General features: G+C 37.2%; 1 protein-coding gene across 1 annotated transcript; it reads right to left on the bottom strand.

Moving 5' to 3' along the window:
* Positions 1-6,732: 6,732 nt before the first annotated feature.
* LOC132751142 (uncharacterized) lies at positions 6,733-7,673 on the bottom strand. The gene has a single exon (XM_060741264.1). The coding sequence runs from the start codon at positions 7,540-7,542 to the stop codon at positions 6,988-6,990; it is 555 nt and encodes a 184-aa protein (XP_060597247.1). The 5' UTR covers positions 7,543-7,673; the 3' UTR covers positions 6,733-6,987.
* Between the last annotated feature and the right edge of the window lie 8,263 nt (positions 7,674-15,936).

Below are 15,936 nucleotides of genomic sequence, written 5' to 3' on the forward strand. Positions count from 1 at the left end.
AAACATAGTTGCTTTGATTTCGTGCATTGCTGCCCTCTATGCGTGTAATGTGTTGCATTTTGTCTCGGCTTAGATCTTTTCAACTGTATGTACACTTTATAGATATAAAATACATAAGTGAACAAATGCTAATGGTTTTTTATACCCCCGCACAACAAAGTTGTAAGGGGGGTATACTGGAATCAGCTTGTCGGGCTGTCCGTCGGGTTTTTTCTTGTCCGCCCAATAACTTAAGATTCCTTTGACCCTTAGTCTTCATATTTGGCATGCAGGTTAGTCATGATTAGTAGATGACCCCTATTGATTTTGAGGTCACTAGGTCAAAGGTCAAGGTCACAGGGGCCTTGACTTCAAAAAGCTTGTCCGCCCACTAACTTAAGATTCCTTTGACCCACAGTCTTCATATTTGGCATGGAGGTTAGTCATGATTAGTAGATGACCCTTATTGATTTTGAGGTCACCAGGTCAAAGGTCAAGGTCACAGGGGCCTTGACTTCAAAAAGCTTGTCCGCCCAATAACTTAAGATTCCTTTAACCCACAGTCTTCATATTTGGCCTGGAGGTTAGTCATGATTAGTAGATGACCCCTATTGATTTTGAGGTCACCAGGTCAAAGTCACAGGGGCCTTGACTTCAAAAAGCTTGTCCGCCCAATAACTTAAGATTCTTTTGACCCACAGTCTTCATATTTGGAATGGATGTTGATCATGACTATAAGGTGACCCCTTTTGATTTTGAGGCCACTGGGTCAAAGGTCAAGGTCACAGGGACCTTGACAAAAAAAAAAAGCTTTTCTTCTCAATTGCTAAAGAATGTCCTGTCCGCAATGTATTGATTTTGACATTTTCACATTTGAAGCATGAAGAATATATAACTTAGCAATGCACTGGCTTAGTAACCTCAGATTTGGCAGGGAGGTTGTCCTTGAGCTCTAAATGTAATGAGTTGCATTTTGTCCCGGCTTAGATCTTTTCAACTGTATGTACTCTTTATAGATATAAAATGCATGAGTGAATCAATACTAATGGTTTTCAAACATCTCTAAATAAGGTACAAACATTCATTATAGGTCAATGAAACAAAGTAACAAGGCAACCCTAGTATGTAGCAACCTTGAGTATGCCGCAGGTTTTTTGTTGTATCACTTTAATTAATGTTGTTGGTATGAACTATACCTTATCATATGTAGTTGCATGTTACTTTTACAACTTTTTATAGTGTTGTGTGAAGCCTATTTTATAATAAGTGGTAGAACAATAAACCCTTTCTGCTTTTTATAACTTTTCCTCCTAAATTGTTTAAAGATATATACTATGCTCATCTTAAAGTAAAATATGTTTAATGCTGAGATAAGAGACTACTCAAACTGTGTATGAGAAGCAGTATTCACTATCATAGGTTATTTGCTTAAGCAAACTGCCATTTTCTTAAAAAAGTGTTCATTTATATATAGTGTGTAGATTTTTAAAGTATCACACTAACTAACTTATACTTAAAAAATTTTTTATAAACACATAGCGTGTGGTATTAATAAATATTTTCAAATATTAAATTTGAGCACACTAATCTTTTTCTTAATCATGTTGTGAACTTTGCTTTCAACTTTTTGGCATTTTCTAGTTGGGTGGTTCCAATATTCCTACTTGAATAATGTTGAATCACCCTTAGGATATGTTGCCTGCTTTTTAAATTTGTCTTGACGTCTTATCTGTGATACGCAGGCTTCATAACCTCTGATCCCTTTCAAAATTCCATTTTATTTAGTTCTGCCCATTGTTTTCTCGTTTAGGGCACCCGCTTTTTATTACTTGGAGACCATACGCCGCTTTTGGAATGGCACGGAAGTGTCACATTGAAGGTTCCATGATAACCGCCGTATGAACACATCTGCGGATGTTTCTAAATTCAAAATTTTACTATTTTATGTTTAAATGTTGAATTCTGCTTAAGCCGGTGCTAGGGGGCGTGGACGGTAACTTGCACTTTCCAGTACCGTCCATGAACAGGCTCAATCAAACCGAGCCTGCAACATTTTCAATTTTGCCGTATTTGGCTTTCTTTAGGGATTCTGTAGATATCTATTTTATGTTTACACCTTTTGACTATTAACATCCCTCTGTAGCATGCTCACTTGCTTGTAACATAGCTAGAAGGGTGGTGGTTTGGCACATAGCCATATTAGTCATTAACCAGGCAACCAAGTGCCAAATGGACCTGGGGGTTCAGAAGTTAAACTGTACAATTAATACAGCATATTCATTTTTGTTATATAATCTATACTCTAGGACCTTTCCTGTGGTTATATTTAATGAAAATATGATAAACAAGATCAACAAGGAAAAAATTCTGGAAACAAAGTGATCCCTCGGAAGCATTAATCACAACATAATAACATAAGAATTGCAGACTCGGTTTGATTGAGTCTGTACATGAGGGATAATGAATAAGTGCAACATCCCTCACGCCCCCTAGCACCGGCTTGAGCGGTACTCAATTCTCAACACTTTATAGTGTTGGCATCAATGATCCCGAAGGACCAGAAAATATAACAACACTGAAGTGAAGTACGGGGCAACTTTTTACGGCTGCCACACAGCACTTGACACCTGCTGTTGTGAAGTACAAAATTCTGGAAACAAAGTGATCCCTCGGAAGCATTAATCACAACATAATAACATAAGAATTGCAGACTCGGTTTGATTGAGTCTGTACATGAGGGATAATGAATAAGTGCAACATCCCTCACGCCCCCTAGCACCGGCTTGAGCGGTACTCAATTCTCAACACTTTATAGTGTTGGCATCAATGATCCCGAAGGACCAGAAAATATAACAACACTGAAGTGAAGTACGGGGCAACTTTTTACGGCTGCCACACAGCACTTGACACCTGCTGTTGTGAAGTACAAAATTCTGGAAACAAAGTGATCCCTCGGAAGCATTAATCACAACATAATAACATAAGAATTGCAGACTCGGTTTGATTGAGTCTGTACATGAGGATAATGAATAAGTGCAACATCCCTCACGCCCCCTAGCACCGGCTTGAGCGGTACTCAATTCTCAACACTTTATAGTGTTGGCATCAATGATCCCGAAGGACCAGAAAATATAACAACACTGAAGTGAAGTACGGGGCAACTTTTTACGGCTGCCACACAGCACTTGACACCTGCTGTTGTGAAGTACAAAATTCTGGAAACAAAGTGATCCCTCGGAAGCATTAATCACAACATAATAACATAAGAATTGCAGATTCGGTTTGATTGAGTCTGTACATAAGGGATAATGAAAAAGTGCAACATCCCTCACGCTCCCTAGCACCGGCTTGAGCGGTACTCAATTCTCAACACTTAAAAGTGTTGGAATCAATGATCCCGAAGGACCAGAAATATATAACAACACTGAAGTGAAGTACGGGGCAACTTTTTACGGCTGCCACACAGCACTTGACACCTGCTGTTGTGAAGTACAAAATTCTGGAAACAAAGTGATCCCTCGGAAGCATTAATCACAACATAATAACATAAGAATTGCAGACTCGGTTTGATTGAGTCTGTACATGAGGGATAATGAATAAGTGCAACATCCCTCACGCCCCCTAGCACCGGCTTGAGCGGTACTCAATTCTCAACACTTTATAGTGTTGGCATCAATGATCCCGAAGGCGGCGTTCAATGAACGCAACCCCCACATGACACAGCAACAAGAACCAACGGCAAGGAGCCCAGGCGGACCCCAAACAAAAACAAGACAGGGCAGAGTTATGACTTTTATACTTCAAAAACTCTGAGATACCTATTATTTGCTATAAATATAAGAAACCTGTTAGAAATATCATATTTAATTACAACAAAGTGGTCTCTGACTTAGACATTCAGTCTAATACTCCAACTACTTGAGACTGCAATACTTCTAATTTCTGTAATTCAGATTTTGGCCATATTATCACTGGCAATTTTGATATTATTGCAGACAAAAGAATTCGTAATTTATTCTTAAAAGGACCTAAATACAGAATTCCCTCAGAAATTGATTTTAATGCTTGTCGTTGTCAGATTGCTGAAACAATTGAGGATTTTTCAAGTAAATGGTGTCGCCGTGAAAATGCTGATAGTAATGCTCTAGCTACTTGGAAACGTAACATTTTCAAAATTATTGATTCACGTATTAATTTTTATCGTGGAAATGAACATCTTCTTCCACCTAAACCGAGACTTACTTTAAGACATCTGAAAAAGGATATTCTAGCTTTTCACTCAAAATTTGTTTTGGTACCAGCGGACAAGGCGGCTAATAATATCATAATTGTATGACGTATCCATTACATTAACGTTTTACATAAAGAACTTAATAGCACTAATGCGTATTCTAAAACTACTGCTTCTGAAAAAGACATTGTTAACAATCATGTTACTAATATTTCCAGTCTTAAAGTCCGAATCGATGAAAAAGAACTAAAACTTCCTATTATGTATTGGATTCCTAAATTACATAAAAATCCTTACAAAGCCAGATTCATTGCTAATTCTACATCTAGCACAACAACTAAACTTTCTATTTTATTGACGTCTTGTTTGACTGCCATTAAAACACATGTAATTAGATACTGTGATAAAGTATACGAAAATACAGGCAAACATCTATTTTGGTCCATTAAGAATTCCGGTGAAATTCTGGATAAATTAAAAATTAAGAACTATCGGGCTTCGACTGTCAGTACATACGATTTTTCTACCCTTTATACTACACTGCCACATAATTTAATTAATGATAAACTAATTTCCCTTATTCAGAAAACCTTTGCACGGGAAAAAGTTACATTTCTTGCATGTAACTCTCAAAAAGCCTTCTTTACAAACTGTATTGTTAAACAATATACTATGTGGACCTGTGACGAAGTTTGTAGAGCACTCTCTTTTCTTTTAGACAATATTTATGTCAGGTTTGGTAATACCCTATTCAAACAAATTATAGGAATTCCTATGGGTACTAATTGTGCACCCCTGGTCGCCGATTTGTTTTTTTATTGCTATGAAAGAGATTTTATGTTAAGTCTCTCTGAAAATACACAACAAGATGTTATATCAGCATTTAATAACACTTCCAGATATCTTGATGACATTTTTAATTTAGATAATTCGTTTTTTGATCAAATGGTGTCTAATATTTATCCTACGGAGCTACAACTTAATAAAACGAATTCTTGAAATTTAACTACATCATTTTTGGATCTTCATATCACTATCAAAAACAATTCGATTCACACGAAAATTTATGATAAAAGAGATGACTTTGATTTTAGTATAGTAAATTATCCTCATTTGGATGGAGACGTACCGCACGCAACATCTTACGGAGTTTATATATCTCAGTTAATTAGATTTGCTAGAGCTTGTAGCGACGTAAAGGATTTTAACGAGCGAAATATTTTCATTACCGGTAAGCTATTAAAACAGGGCTACCGCTATTATAAATTACGTAAATATTTTACAAAATTTTACAATCGTAACTTTGATTTAATTTCTAAATTCAATAGTGATCTAAAAACACTTCTGCGACAAGGGATTAGCCAGCCTGATTTTTACGGTGATGTTGTTTACAAACTTCGTAAGATCTTGGGTCATTGTCATTTTTCTGTTGTGTTTACTAAAATTATAAAACGTTTTATTAAAAGGGGTTATGACCCTACTATCTTAAGACATACCACATGCTTAGTGTTCAACCCATTTACAGTTGGACACTACGCTTTCCTCTTTTGATTACATCTGACGGGCCAAGTGGGAGACTATATGATGGACAGTTCTTAAAGCCCTTTGGGACTGAATTGCCTTAATGTTTGTCTTCTGTCTTGCTTCGTCGGGCCCTTGTAGGTGATTTTCTTGTTGCTCTGTCTTCCTTTAAGACATCGAGTACTTTTGTTATGGTCATTGGGTTTACTTTTATATGTTTCTACATGATCATTTTGGTGTTTTACTTATTTAACCTTTTGTAACCATAACAACTGTTAGAATTTCACTTGGCGGGGATTCATTTTATTTACACTGTCTCGTTTATAGGAACATGGTGGGGCTAAGAGCGAGGTTTGGTGCACCATTAACCGGTTTAAACTCCCCAGTAGTCATTATTATGCTGCTGACCGTTCCAAGGCGGCGCCCCTCTGTGTTCCTCAGATGTATGTCTATGTTGTTTTTATACTGATTTGGTGACACTTTTGCTCGTGTCTCTTGTTGTTTCTCGTCTACGGTAAGTATCTTCCCTTGTCCCTAGTTTTTATTTATTTTATTCCCCCCCCCTTCCCCGTGTCTCATGTCCCCTTCCCCTGTGCCTTTTGACATAATGGGCCTTATATTAAATCATTTATTTGTTTTGTTTTAGTTCCTTATAAGTTACTAATTATGTATTCTGATGTAGTGGTTTGCCTGCCCGTACTCTGCCTTGTGCCCTGTCCTGTTTTTCTTTGGAGTCCTCCTGGGCTCCTTGCCGCTGACGCTTGTTGCTTGGTCGGATGGGGGCTGCGTTCATTGAATGCCGCCTTTCCTTGTCGATCTTGTTTATCATATTTGAATGGCCTTTCCGTAAAATATGTGCTGTTTCACTGACATCTTGTAATACGAATATATCATCAGTTTCCTTCTGGTATGGTTTTCCTTTACTTTCTTTTCCTTTTTTTTCAGTATTGACCTTTTTTCTTCAGATTTTCCTTTCTTTTTGCCATGTTTTGCCCCTTTGCTCTTCATTGACTTTCTAGGTATGTTGGCTGTCCTTTTGCTTGTAATTTTTCTATCAGTTTTTTCCCTTTCTCTCCAGGAAGAAGGCAGTGATCCTTCCATGCACCTACCATATGTTATGTAGTGATTACCCTGACAGTGTACACAGTAACAGCTAAGCTCGCGTACTTCAACATGTCCTGATTCAATGGTACCTCTAGCACTATGGATGCTACGAGTTCCAACTAATGCTTTCAATGCTTTTGGTTCAGGCCTTTCTATGCGTTCAACATAAAAATACACGTTTTTTTGTGGACACAATCCTCAGTAATATTACTTTTTCCTTTCTGGAGATATTTCTGGCAATAATCAAAGAATTCCTTTGGTGTTCTAATAACACCCTGTCGACCTTTCACAAATGTCTCTGCAGACTTCTTCACAACTCCTCCAACTCCATCACAAGGTCCCTTTCCATGGCGTGATCCAAAATACGCACGCTCAAAATTTGAACCATGTTTTGACAGGAAGTAAAATGGCAATTTTGACTTATACTGAGAAGCACATCCATCTGAAAAAAGTACCTCCTTTTCAATTTCCATCCCTGTTTCCTTCAGATATTCTTCATATGATCTAGTAAACTGTTCATCTGCATATGCATCATGTACCAGGTCTCCACTAATGAAAACTGCCGATTCACACACAATATCTTCACATTTGTCACATCTGTAATATGCTACAATAGGATGAATCGTAACCTGCTGGTACTGGTAGTAAGCACTCTGTATCTCATCCTGATGACAGCAGCGATAGTTCTCTGCAAAGTCAGCAACCATTACCAACCACTTGCTTGGCACTTGTTTTGTCAACTGTGAGAACCATCTGTACTGCCATTGAGCAACAAAGATATGTCTAGCCAGTTTGTCTACTTCTACACACAGTTCAGTAAATAAATCTTGTACAGATCCAGTGTGGTTCAGCAGCATTGGTCTTCTCTTTCGATTTAGTTCACCAATACCCCATCTATTACATTCATATACTAGAAAATGAGTTTTTAGACTGGAGACCCCACATTCATTGCAATTTCGTTTAACACATTCAGGATTATGGTATTCATTGTTCGATTTACATAAAGTCAGGCTAGTCACTTCATATTTGTTGTTTAGTTTCAGATCTTCTCTTCCCATTGCGGTTACTATTAATTCATTTTCTCTAATTTGTACTGAACATTCAGGCAGTACTCACATACTCACACAACAAAACGAACTCTTGAAATTTTAGTACATCATTTTTGGATCTTCATATTACTATCAACAACAATTCTATTCACACGAAAATTTATGATAAAAGAGATGACTTTGACTTTTGTATAGTTAATTATCCACATTTGGATGGAGACGTACCCCATGCAACATCCTACGGGGTTTATGTTTCTCAGTTAATTAGATTCGCTAGAGCTTGTAACAACGTAAAGGATTTCAACGAGCGGAATATTTTTATTACCAGCAAGCTTCTAAAACAGGGCTACCGCTATCATAAATTACGGAAATATTTTACTAAATTTTACAATCGTAACTTTGATTTAATTTCTAAATTCAATAGTGATTTAAAACTCTTCTGCGACAAGGGATTAGCCAGCCTGCTTTTTATGGCGATGTGGTTTACAAACTTCGTAAGATTTTGGGTCATGGTAATTTTTCTGCTGTTTTTACTAAAATTATTAAACGTTTTATTAAAAGAGATTATGACCCTACTATTTTAAGACATACTGCATGTTTAGTGTTCAACCCTTTTACAGTTGGACACTACGCTTTCCTCTTTTGATTGCATCTGACGGACCAAGTGGAGACTCTATGATGGATAGTTCGTAAAAGCCCTTTGGGACTGAATTGTCTTAATGTTCGTCTTCTGCCTTGCTTCGTCGGGCCCTTGTATGTGATTTTCTTGTTGCTCTGTCTTCCTTTAGGACATTGAGTACTTTTGTTATGGTCATTGGGTTTACTTTTATATGTTTCTACATGATCATTTTAGTGTTTTACTTATTTAACCTTTTGTAACCATGACAACTGTTAGAATTTCACTTGGCGGGGATTCATTTTATTTACACTGTCTCGTTTATAGGAACATGGGTGGGGCTAAGAGCGAGGTTTGGTGCACCATTAACCGGTTTAAACTCCCCAGCAGTCATTATTATGCTGCTGACCGTTCCAAGGCGGCGCCCCACTGTGTTCCTCAGATGTTGTTTCATACTGTTTTGGTGACACTTTTGCTTGTGTCCCTTGTTGTTTTCTCGTCTACGGTAAGTATCTTCCCCATTGCCTCTAGTTTTTATTTCTTTGATTAACCCCCCCCCCCTTCCCCCGGTCTCCTGTCCCCTTCCCCTTTGTGGGCCTATTATTATTTTCTTTGAATTCCTAATCAGTTACAAATTATTTATCATTTAATGATTAACGTGTCGTTGCCCTGTCCTTTTTATGTTTGGGGTCCGCCTGGGCTCCTTGCCATTGGTTCTTGTTGCTGGGTCATATGGGGGTTGCGTTCATTGAACGCCGCCTTTCCTTGTTGATCTTGTTTTTCATATTTTCTGTCTACTCACAGTGACCACCTCTTTTGGTCTAAGTTTCTGGAATTTACTCAAAGAAACTGTGCTATTTGGATACTTTTTCAGGTACCTGGCGTGCGCTTGTCTCAGTGTCTGACCAATAAGTCGTTTTGACAATATAATAGATAAATACAGAATCCCTTTCTTTATATTTGTTTCGTCGTTGTTCAAGCTCTCTCCTTTTAGCCTGCCCGCTCATTTTAGCTCTCTGTTCTTGCTTTTTCAACCTCCAAAAAATAGATAAATACAGAATCCCTAAAGAAAGCCCAACACGGCAAAATTAAAAATGTTGCAGGCTTAGTTCCTTATAAGTTACTAATTATGTATTCTGATGTAGTGGTTTGCCTGCCCGTACTCTGCCTTGTGCCCTGTCCTGTTTTTCTTTGGAGTCCTCCTGGGCTCCTTGCCGCTGACGCTTGTTGCTGGGTCGGATGGGGGCTGCGTTCATTGAATGCCGCCTTTCCTTGTCGATCTTGTTTATCATATTTGATTGAGCCTGTTCATGGACGGTACTGGAAAGTGCAAGTTACCGTCCACGCCCCCTAGCACCGGCTTAAGCAGAATTCAACATTTAAATATGAAATAGTAAAATTTTGAATTTAGAAACATCCAATACTCCCTTTCCTTTTCAGCAGATTTCCTTGATTTCACTTTTTTAGGTTCATTTGCTTTCCTTTCACGCATTTTGCGCATTGTTTATTTAGTCTTTTCGTTGTATTTCTTCCTTTCGTCAATGGACATTGATGCCCTGTATAATCTACACCGTATTCTATCCATTTATAACGTTTATATGCTTCAGAGTTGGCTCTCAACTTTGTCATCCACTTATGCTTTTTTCCCATTGCAGCTGTCATGTTTGATTGTTTCTCTGGAGGTTGTTTCTCTAGAGGTTCTTCCTTCCTTCTCCTTAACTTATATGGCCTCTGAAAACAATATAATACTTAGATTACAAGGCAATAAAGTATTACAAGCAATACTTAAGTCCTCTACTGGTTACAACCCAACAAGAAGCATGTAAGTATTTTGCCCTGTGGAAGACGTGAAAGAACTGATTGATTTCTTAATATGTAAATCTTCTGGACTTGCCTGTATCATCCTAGTGGGTCGAAGGCACATTATGCCCCAGAAACAAATAAATTATTAAATCTTCAAAAAGGGCTAACATGTATTCTAAGTCAATATCTGTACTCAATTATACTATAGTGATGTAACATATGGCCAAATGGTATCCGTACATTTTGCCATTGTTAAATAGCCTACATTTACATGTTTCCATACATAAAATTTATACACGCAATGACCTCTTACAAGTGACTAGCCGCTCTTCAAAAGAATCTGTCCATCTTTGATACATGTTTACACACATTGTAGTCCCTGTGTAATCTGAATCATCATAGTAGCGCCAACACTCAATTGTCTTTCACTATATTTTTTACTAAAGATCACTGAACATACTTCTAACTTAATAATTTATAGGTGGTGGGGGGGGGGGCAAATGTCCTAGAATCTGCCAAATTACAATAATATACATTATGTGATATTTAACAGGAAAAACAATGACCATACAGGCATATAGATAGAGCTGATGAAGTGGTAAGACACTCGAGATGAAAAAAAAATACTTAGTCAGATTATGTTTTATAATCATTATGTGTCCAAGTTACAACTTACACATCCATAATCACTCTCTTAGCTGCTGCAGATGGGAATATATAACACAAAACATAATAAAAGCATTAAATACATTTTTATGCCCCCACAATGTGGGAGCATATAGCGTTGCACTTGTCCGTCCGTCCATACGTCCCGAAATCTTGTGAACGCAACTCCTCTTAAACCGGATGGCAGATTTTGCTTAAACTTACATGGATGAACAACCTTAATGTGTAGATGGTAGTAAAGGAAGGAATTTTTGCTGCGACCAAATTTAACAGAATTATGGCCCTTTGTTGATTTTTTCACTAGATACTATGTAGAAAGTTTGTGAACGCAACTCCTCTTAAACCGGATGGCAGATTTTGCTTAAACTTACAGGGATGAACAACCTTAATGTGTAGATGGCAGTAAAGGGAGGAATTTTCGCTGCGACCAAATTTAACAGAATAATGGCCCTTTGTTGATTTTTTCACTATATACTGTGTAGAAATTTTATGAATGCAACTCCTCTTAAACCGGATGGCAGATTTTGCTTAAACTTCCAGGGATGAACAACCTTAATGTGTAGATCGTAGTAAAGGAAGGAATTTTTGCTGCAACCAAATTTTACATAATTTGACGCACCATTGTTAGTAATTATTCGTTTAGAAAGCTATATAAGTAACGAGTAGTTTCGTGTAGATGGTATATGCAATACGTGACTATGATATTGAATTTACAGGTCTAACACTAAAAATAATGTATTTTTTACCGTCTGCAGCTTCAAGAATATCCATGGCTTCTTCAAAAGTGATTTGGTCATCTTTTTCATTGACTGCTGCTATAGTGTTGTTTTCCTTCTGTAAAATCTCCTTCTCTAACATACTTGCTTTGAAACACGAATCTTTTGCCGTTCTTTCAAAAACTGGTCCAGTTAGTCGTTCAACTTTTTTCAGTGTTTTTTGGTGAATTCCAGGAATACCCAAAATGTTTAAAAATCCATTAACATGTGTTGCACCAATGCCTGTGTGTATCATACATATACACAGAAGATACATGACAAATCACAACGTGTTTGCATAAACTTTCAAGGTGCTTAATAGCATTTTTATAACCGTCAGTGCATACCAGTTTGTAAAGAAAGCATTTGTAAGTGATATGAAAGTTGTGTCTTAATTTTATATATTATATTAATGGATCTCTCTCTACTTAATAAAAGTGACATTTACGAAGGACGCTTTATGTCAAATTTCAGGAATCTATGAAATATGAAAAACAAGATCAACAAGGAAAGGCGGCGTTCAATGAACGCAACCCCCATATGACCCAGCAACAAGAACCAATGGCAATGAGCCCAGGCGGACCCCAAACATAAAAAGGACAGGGCAACGACACGTTAATCATTAAATGATAAATAATTTGTAACTGATTAGGAATTCAAAGAAAATAATAATAGGCCCACAAAGGGGAAGGGGACAGGAGACCCGGGGGGGGGGGGGGGGGTTAATCAAAGAAATAAAAACTAGAGGCAATGGGGAAGATCCTTACCGTAGACAAGAAAACAACCACGGACACAAGCAAAAGTGTCACCAAAAACAGCATAAAACAACATAGACATACATCTGAGGAACACAGTGGGGCGCGCCTTGGAACGGTCAGCAGCATAATAATGACTACTGGGGAGTTTAAACCGGTTAATGGTGCACCAAACCTCGCTCTTAGCCCCACCATGTTCCTATAAACGAGACAGTGTAAATAAAATGAATCCCCGCCAAGTGAAATTCTAACAGTTGTCATGGTTACAAAAGGTTAAATAAGTAAAACACTAAAATGATCATGTAGAAACATATAAAAGTAAAACCAATGACCATAACAAAAGTACTCAATGTCCTAAAGGAAGACAGAGCAACAAGAAAAATCACCTACAAGGGCCCGACGAAGCAAGGCAGAAGACGAACATTAAGACAATTTCAGTCCCAAAGGGCTTTACGAACTATCCATCATAGAGTCTCCCACTTGGTCCGTCAGATGCAATCGAAGTTACATAAAGAACTTGTCGCGCTACATTGAAATAAACATTTACTCATCAGTTGTATTTATATTATTGTAGTGTATAATAAAAACGCACGTGCACGATGTTTCCGCTTAAATAAAACTATGGAAAGCCACAACTGCCATTACAAATAATTTCAACCTGTGACAGACTGAATGCTTCAGTACCATTGTTTTAAACATTTAAGGAAACTCACCAATCGCTGATTTAACATTTACTGCATACGGGCGTTTCGTAGTATTTGGCATTTTGTGCCGCCTTGAAGAAAAGCTATTTCGTGTCTGATGAATATCTTTTACATCGAAATACAAATTACAGAACAGAGTCCATATTTGCATTCTCCTCCGTAATGTTTTTCAATTGTAACGCATTTCCACAGTTCCGGCATCCTTTGTCAAACTTACTACTAAAATAGCGGATATCTATTATTCTTCTGCCAGGCAACTTCTTGGAGGGACATATCATTGACTTTTTTTCTAATGCTGGCCATGGTAGTAGCCTTCTCCTGTGCTGACATTTTCACAAATCTCCCATTACCACTATGCCTAGCGGTACTTTTCTTTATATTTGTTGCACATCGGAATCCCATTTTTGTTTGTACAACTTGTTATCCCCCGCCGATGGAATCGGGAGGGGGATATAGTTTTGGCGTTGTCCGTCCGTCCGTCCATCCGTCCGTCCGAATTTCGTTTCCGGAGTAGTTCTCTGCAACTAATGGCTGGAATTCAACGAAACTTTATGGGAATGTTGATCAGAATGTGTAGTTGTGCACCTGGGTATTTTCGTCTGGATATGTTTAGTATTTTTAGAGTTATTGCCCTTGACTTAGTAAAATTTTTTTGTAATTTTCAACTTGTGTCGCATGTAACTCAAAAAAAGTATTTGACCTAGAGTCATGATACTTTACAGGAATGTTGATCAGCATGTATAGTTGTGCACCTGGGTATTTTCGTCTGGATTTATTTTAGTTTTTAGAGTTATTGCCCTTGACTTAGAAAATGTTTTGCAATTTTCAACATGTGTCGCATGTAACTCAAAAAGGATTTGACATAGAGTCATTAAACCTTAATGGAAAGTTGCTCAGCATATTTAGTTTGTTTCCTGGGGTTTCGCTTGTGGATTATTCCAGTAATTTGTAGAGTTATTTCCCTTGACTTAGTAAAAACTGTTTCATTATGTTGTTATTTGATCCTTGAGTGCTTGAGTTAGAATCGACCAACTTTACAGGAATAATGATCAACATCACTAAATTACAGGAATAATGATTCACCTAACTGTGAAGCTATGAACCTGCGACTTTGCATGTGGATTTTTTTTCAGTTTTGTTAGAGTTATTGACCTTGAATTACAGTAGTATAAATTTGCAATTTTCAACTTGGGGTTTGCTTGGGGATTTATTTAGTATTTGTAAAGTTCTTGCCCTTTACTAAGTAAAAAGATTTTTAGTTTTCAAAAAATATTTGACCTAGAGTCATAAGATTGACAGAACAGTGGCACGGTGGGGGCACCCGTGTCCTATGGACACATTTCTAGTTTTTATTAAAGAAGAATTAAAATGATTTGTTACAATAACATTTAAAAATATTTGAAAATTGTGAGATCCCTTCTTGATGCCTTGAAAATGGCAATGAAGTCTGGAGATTAAGATGTTTTTACATCTAGGTGAGCTATTGTGATCCCCCACCGTCCGTCGTCGTGCGTCGTCAGCAATTTCTTTAAACAACATCTCCTCAGAAACACATGACTACACAGCAACCAAACTTTACAGGAATGATCCTAGGGTGGTCCCCTGCCAAAGTTGATCAAATGGTTCCGGTCTGTTGCATAAGTAGGTCCGAGGGCCAGAAAAGGAGTTTCAAAAATGCAAAATTAAAAAATCTTGTCTGAAAGTACAAGGCCTAGAGCTTTGATATTTGGTATATGATATAACCTATAGGTCTTCTACCAAAATTGTTCAAATTTTAGCCCTGGGGTCAAAATTGGCCCCACTCCAGGGGTCATAGATTTTCCTTATATGTATATAGTGAAAACTTAAAAATTCTTCTTGTTTGAAGGTACAAGGCTTCAAGTTCAAAGAATATTACAGTTAATGCCATGATTAATATATAAATAAAGCCTTATGTCTTCAGTTGTTGTGTTAATAATAACCAGTACTCGGCGGGGGATATAAATTCAACGAATTTGCTTGTTTAAATTACGTCATAAACGTCATTATTGCGTAAGATGCAGTTTAGCGGATTTTTAACACAGGGCGATCGTTTCATTGATAAACAAAATAAGAAAAACCCTGTGATAGCGTGAAATTTATCTAAGGGGGTAGGGGAAATAAAATCATGTGTACCGAAAAAACTGAGTCGGTGACCCCCTATTTTTTTGTGTCCTTTCGACTCAAAATCCATATTAAAATACTTTTGTAAAAGAAAATCAAAAATTTATTTCAGGAATTTTTTAATAAGCGACTTTAAAGCCGAAAAAAATAGCTAAACTGAACGTCAAATTTTCCATAAAAATGACACGTTTCTTTCCATTTTCAAGTATTTGTCGGCGTAAAACGATAAATTTTATATCAGCATGACGGTAAAAGTATTTTCCGTCGGATACTGTATAATTTAAGATAATCTATTGGCCGGTGGCGTTCTTATGCCCGTAATAGTCACCAAGGATACGCAGCGACGTCATGTTCAAAAACGGGCTTTGATGGTCAACTTTGACGTCATGTGTAGAAAAAATGGCTGAAACAATCGGAAAAAAAATGAACAGAATCTAATCAGAAATATGGTCAACTTTCAATATGCCAAATTTAAATACGATACTCGAAAGTTCGCAAAGTGTCGCGTTCTACCTTAATCTTTGATAGTAACATTAATTTTTTTTAACTATTAAAATGTTTTAATGAATCGACTTAGTAAGTTTTTAAAAATTTAAACAAAACAAATTAAA

The sequence above is a fragment of the Ruditapes philippinarum genome, unplaced genomic scaffold, assembly GCF_026571515.1.
Source record: "Ruditapes philippinarum isolate M1 unplaced genomic scaffold, ASM2657151v2 ctg18134_1_1_1_1, whole genome shotgun sequence".
Classification (NCBI taxonomy): domain Eukaryota; kingdom Metazoa; phylum Mollusca; class Bivalvia; order Venerida; family Veneridae; genus Ruditapes; species Ruditapes philippinarum.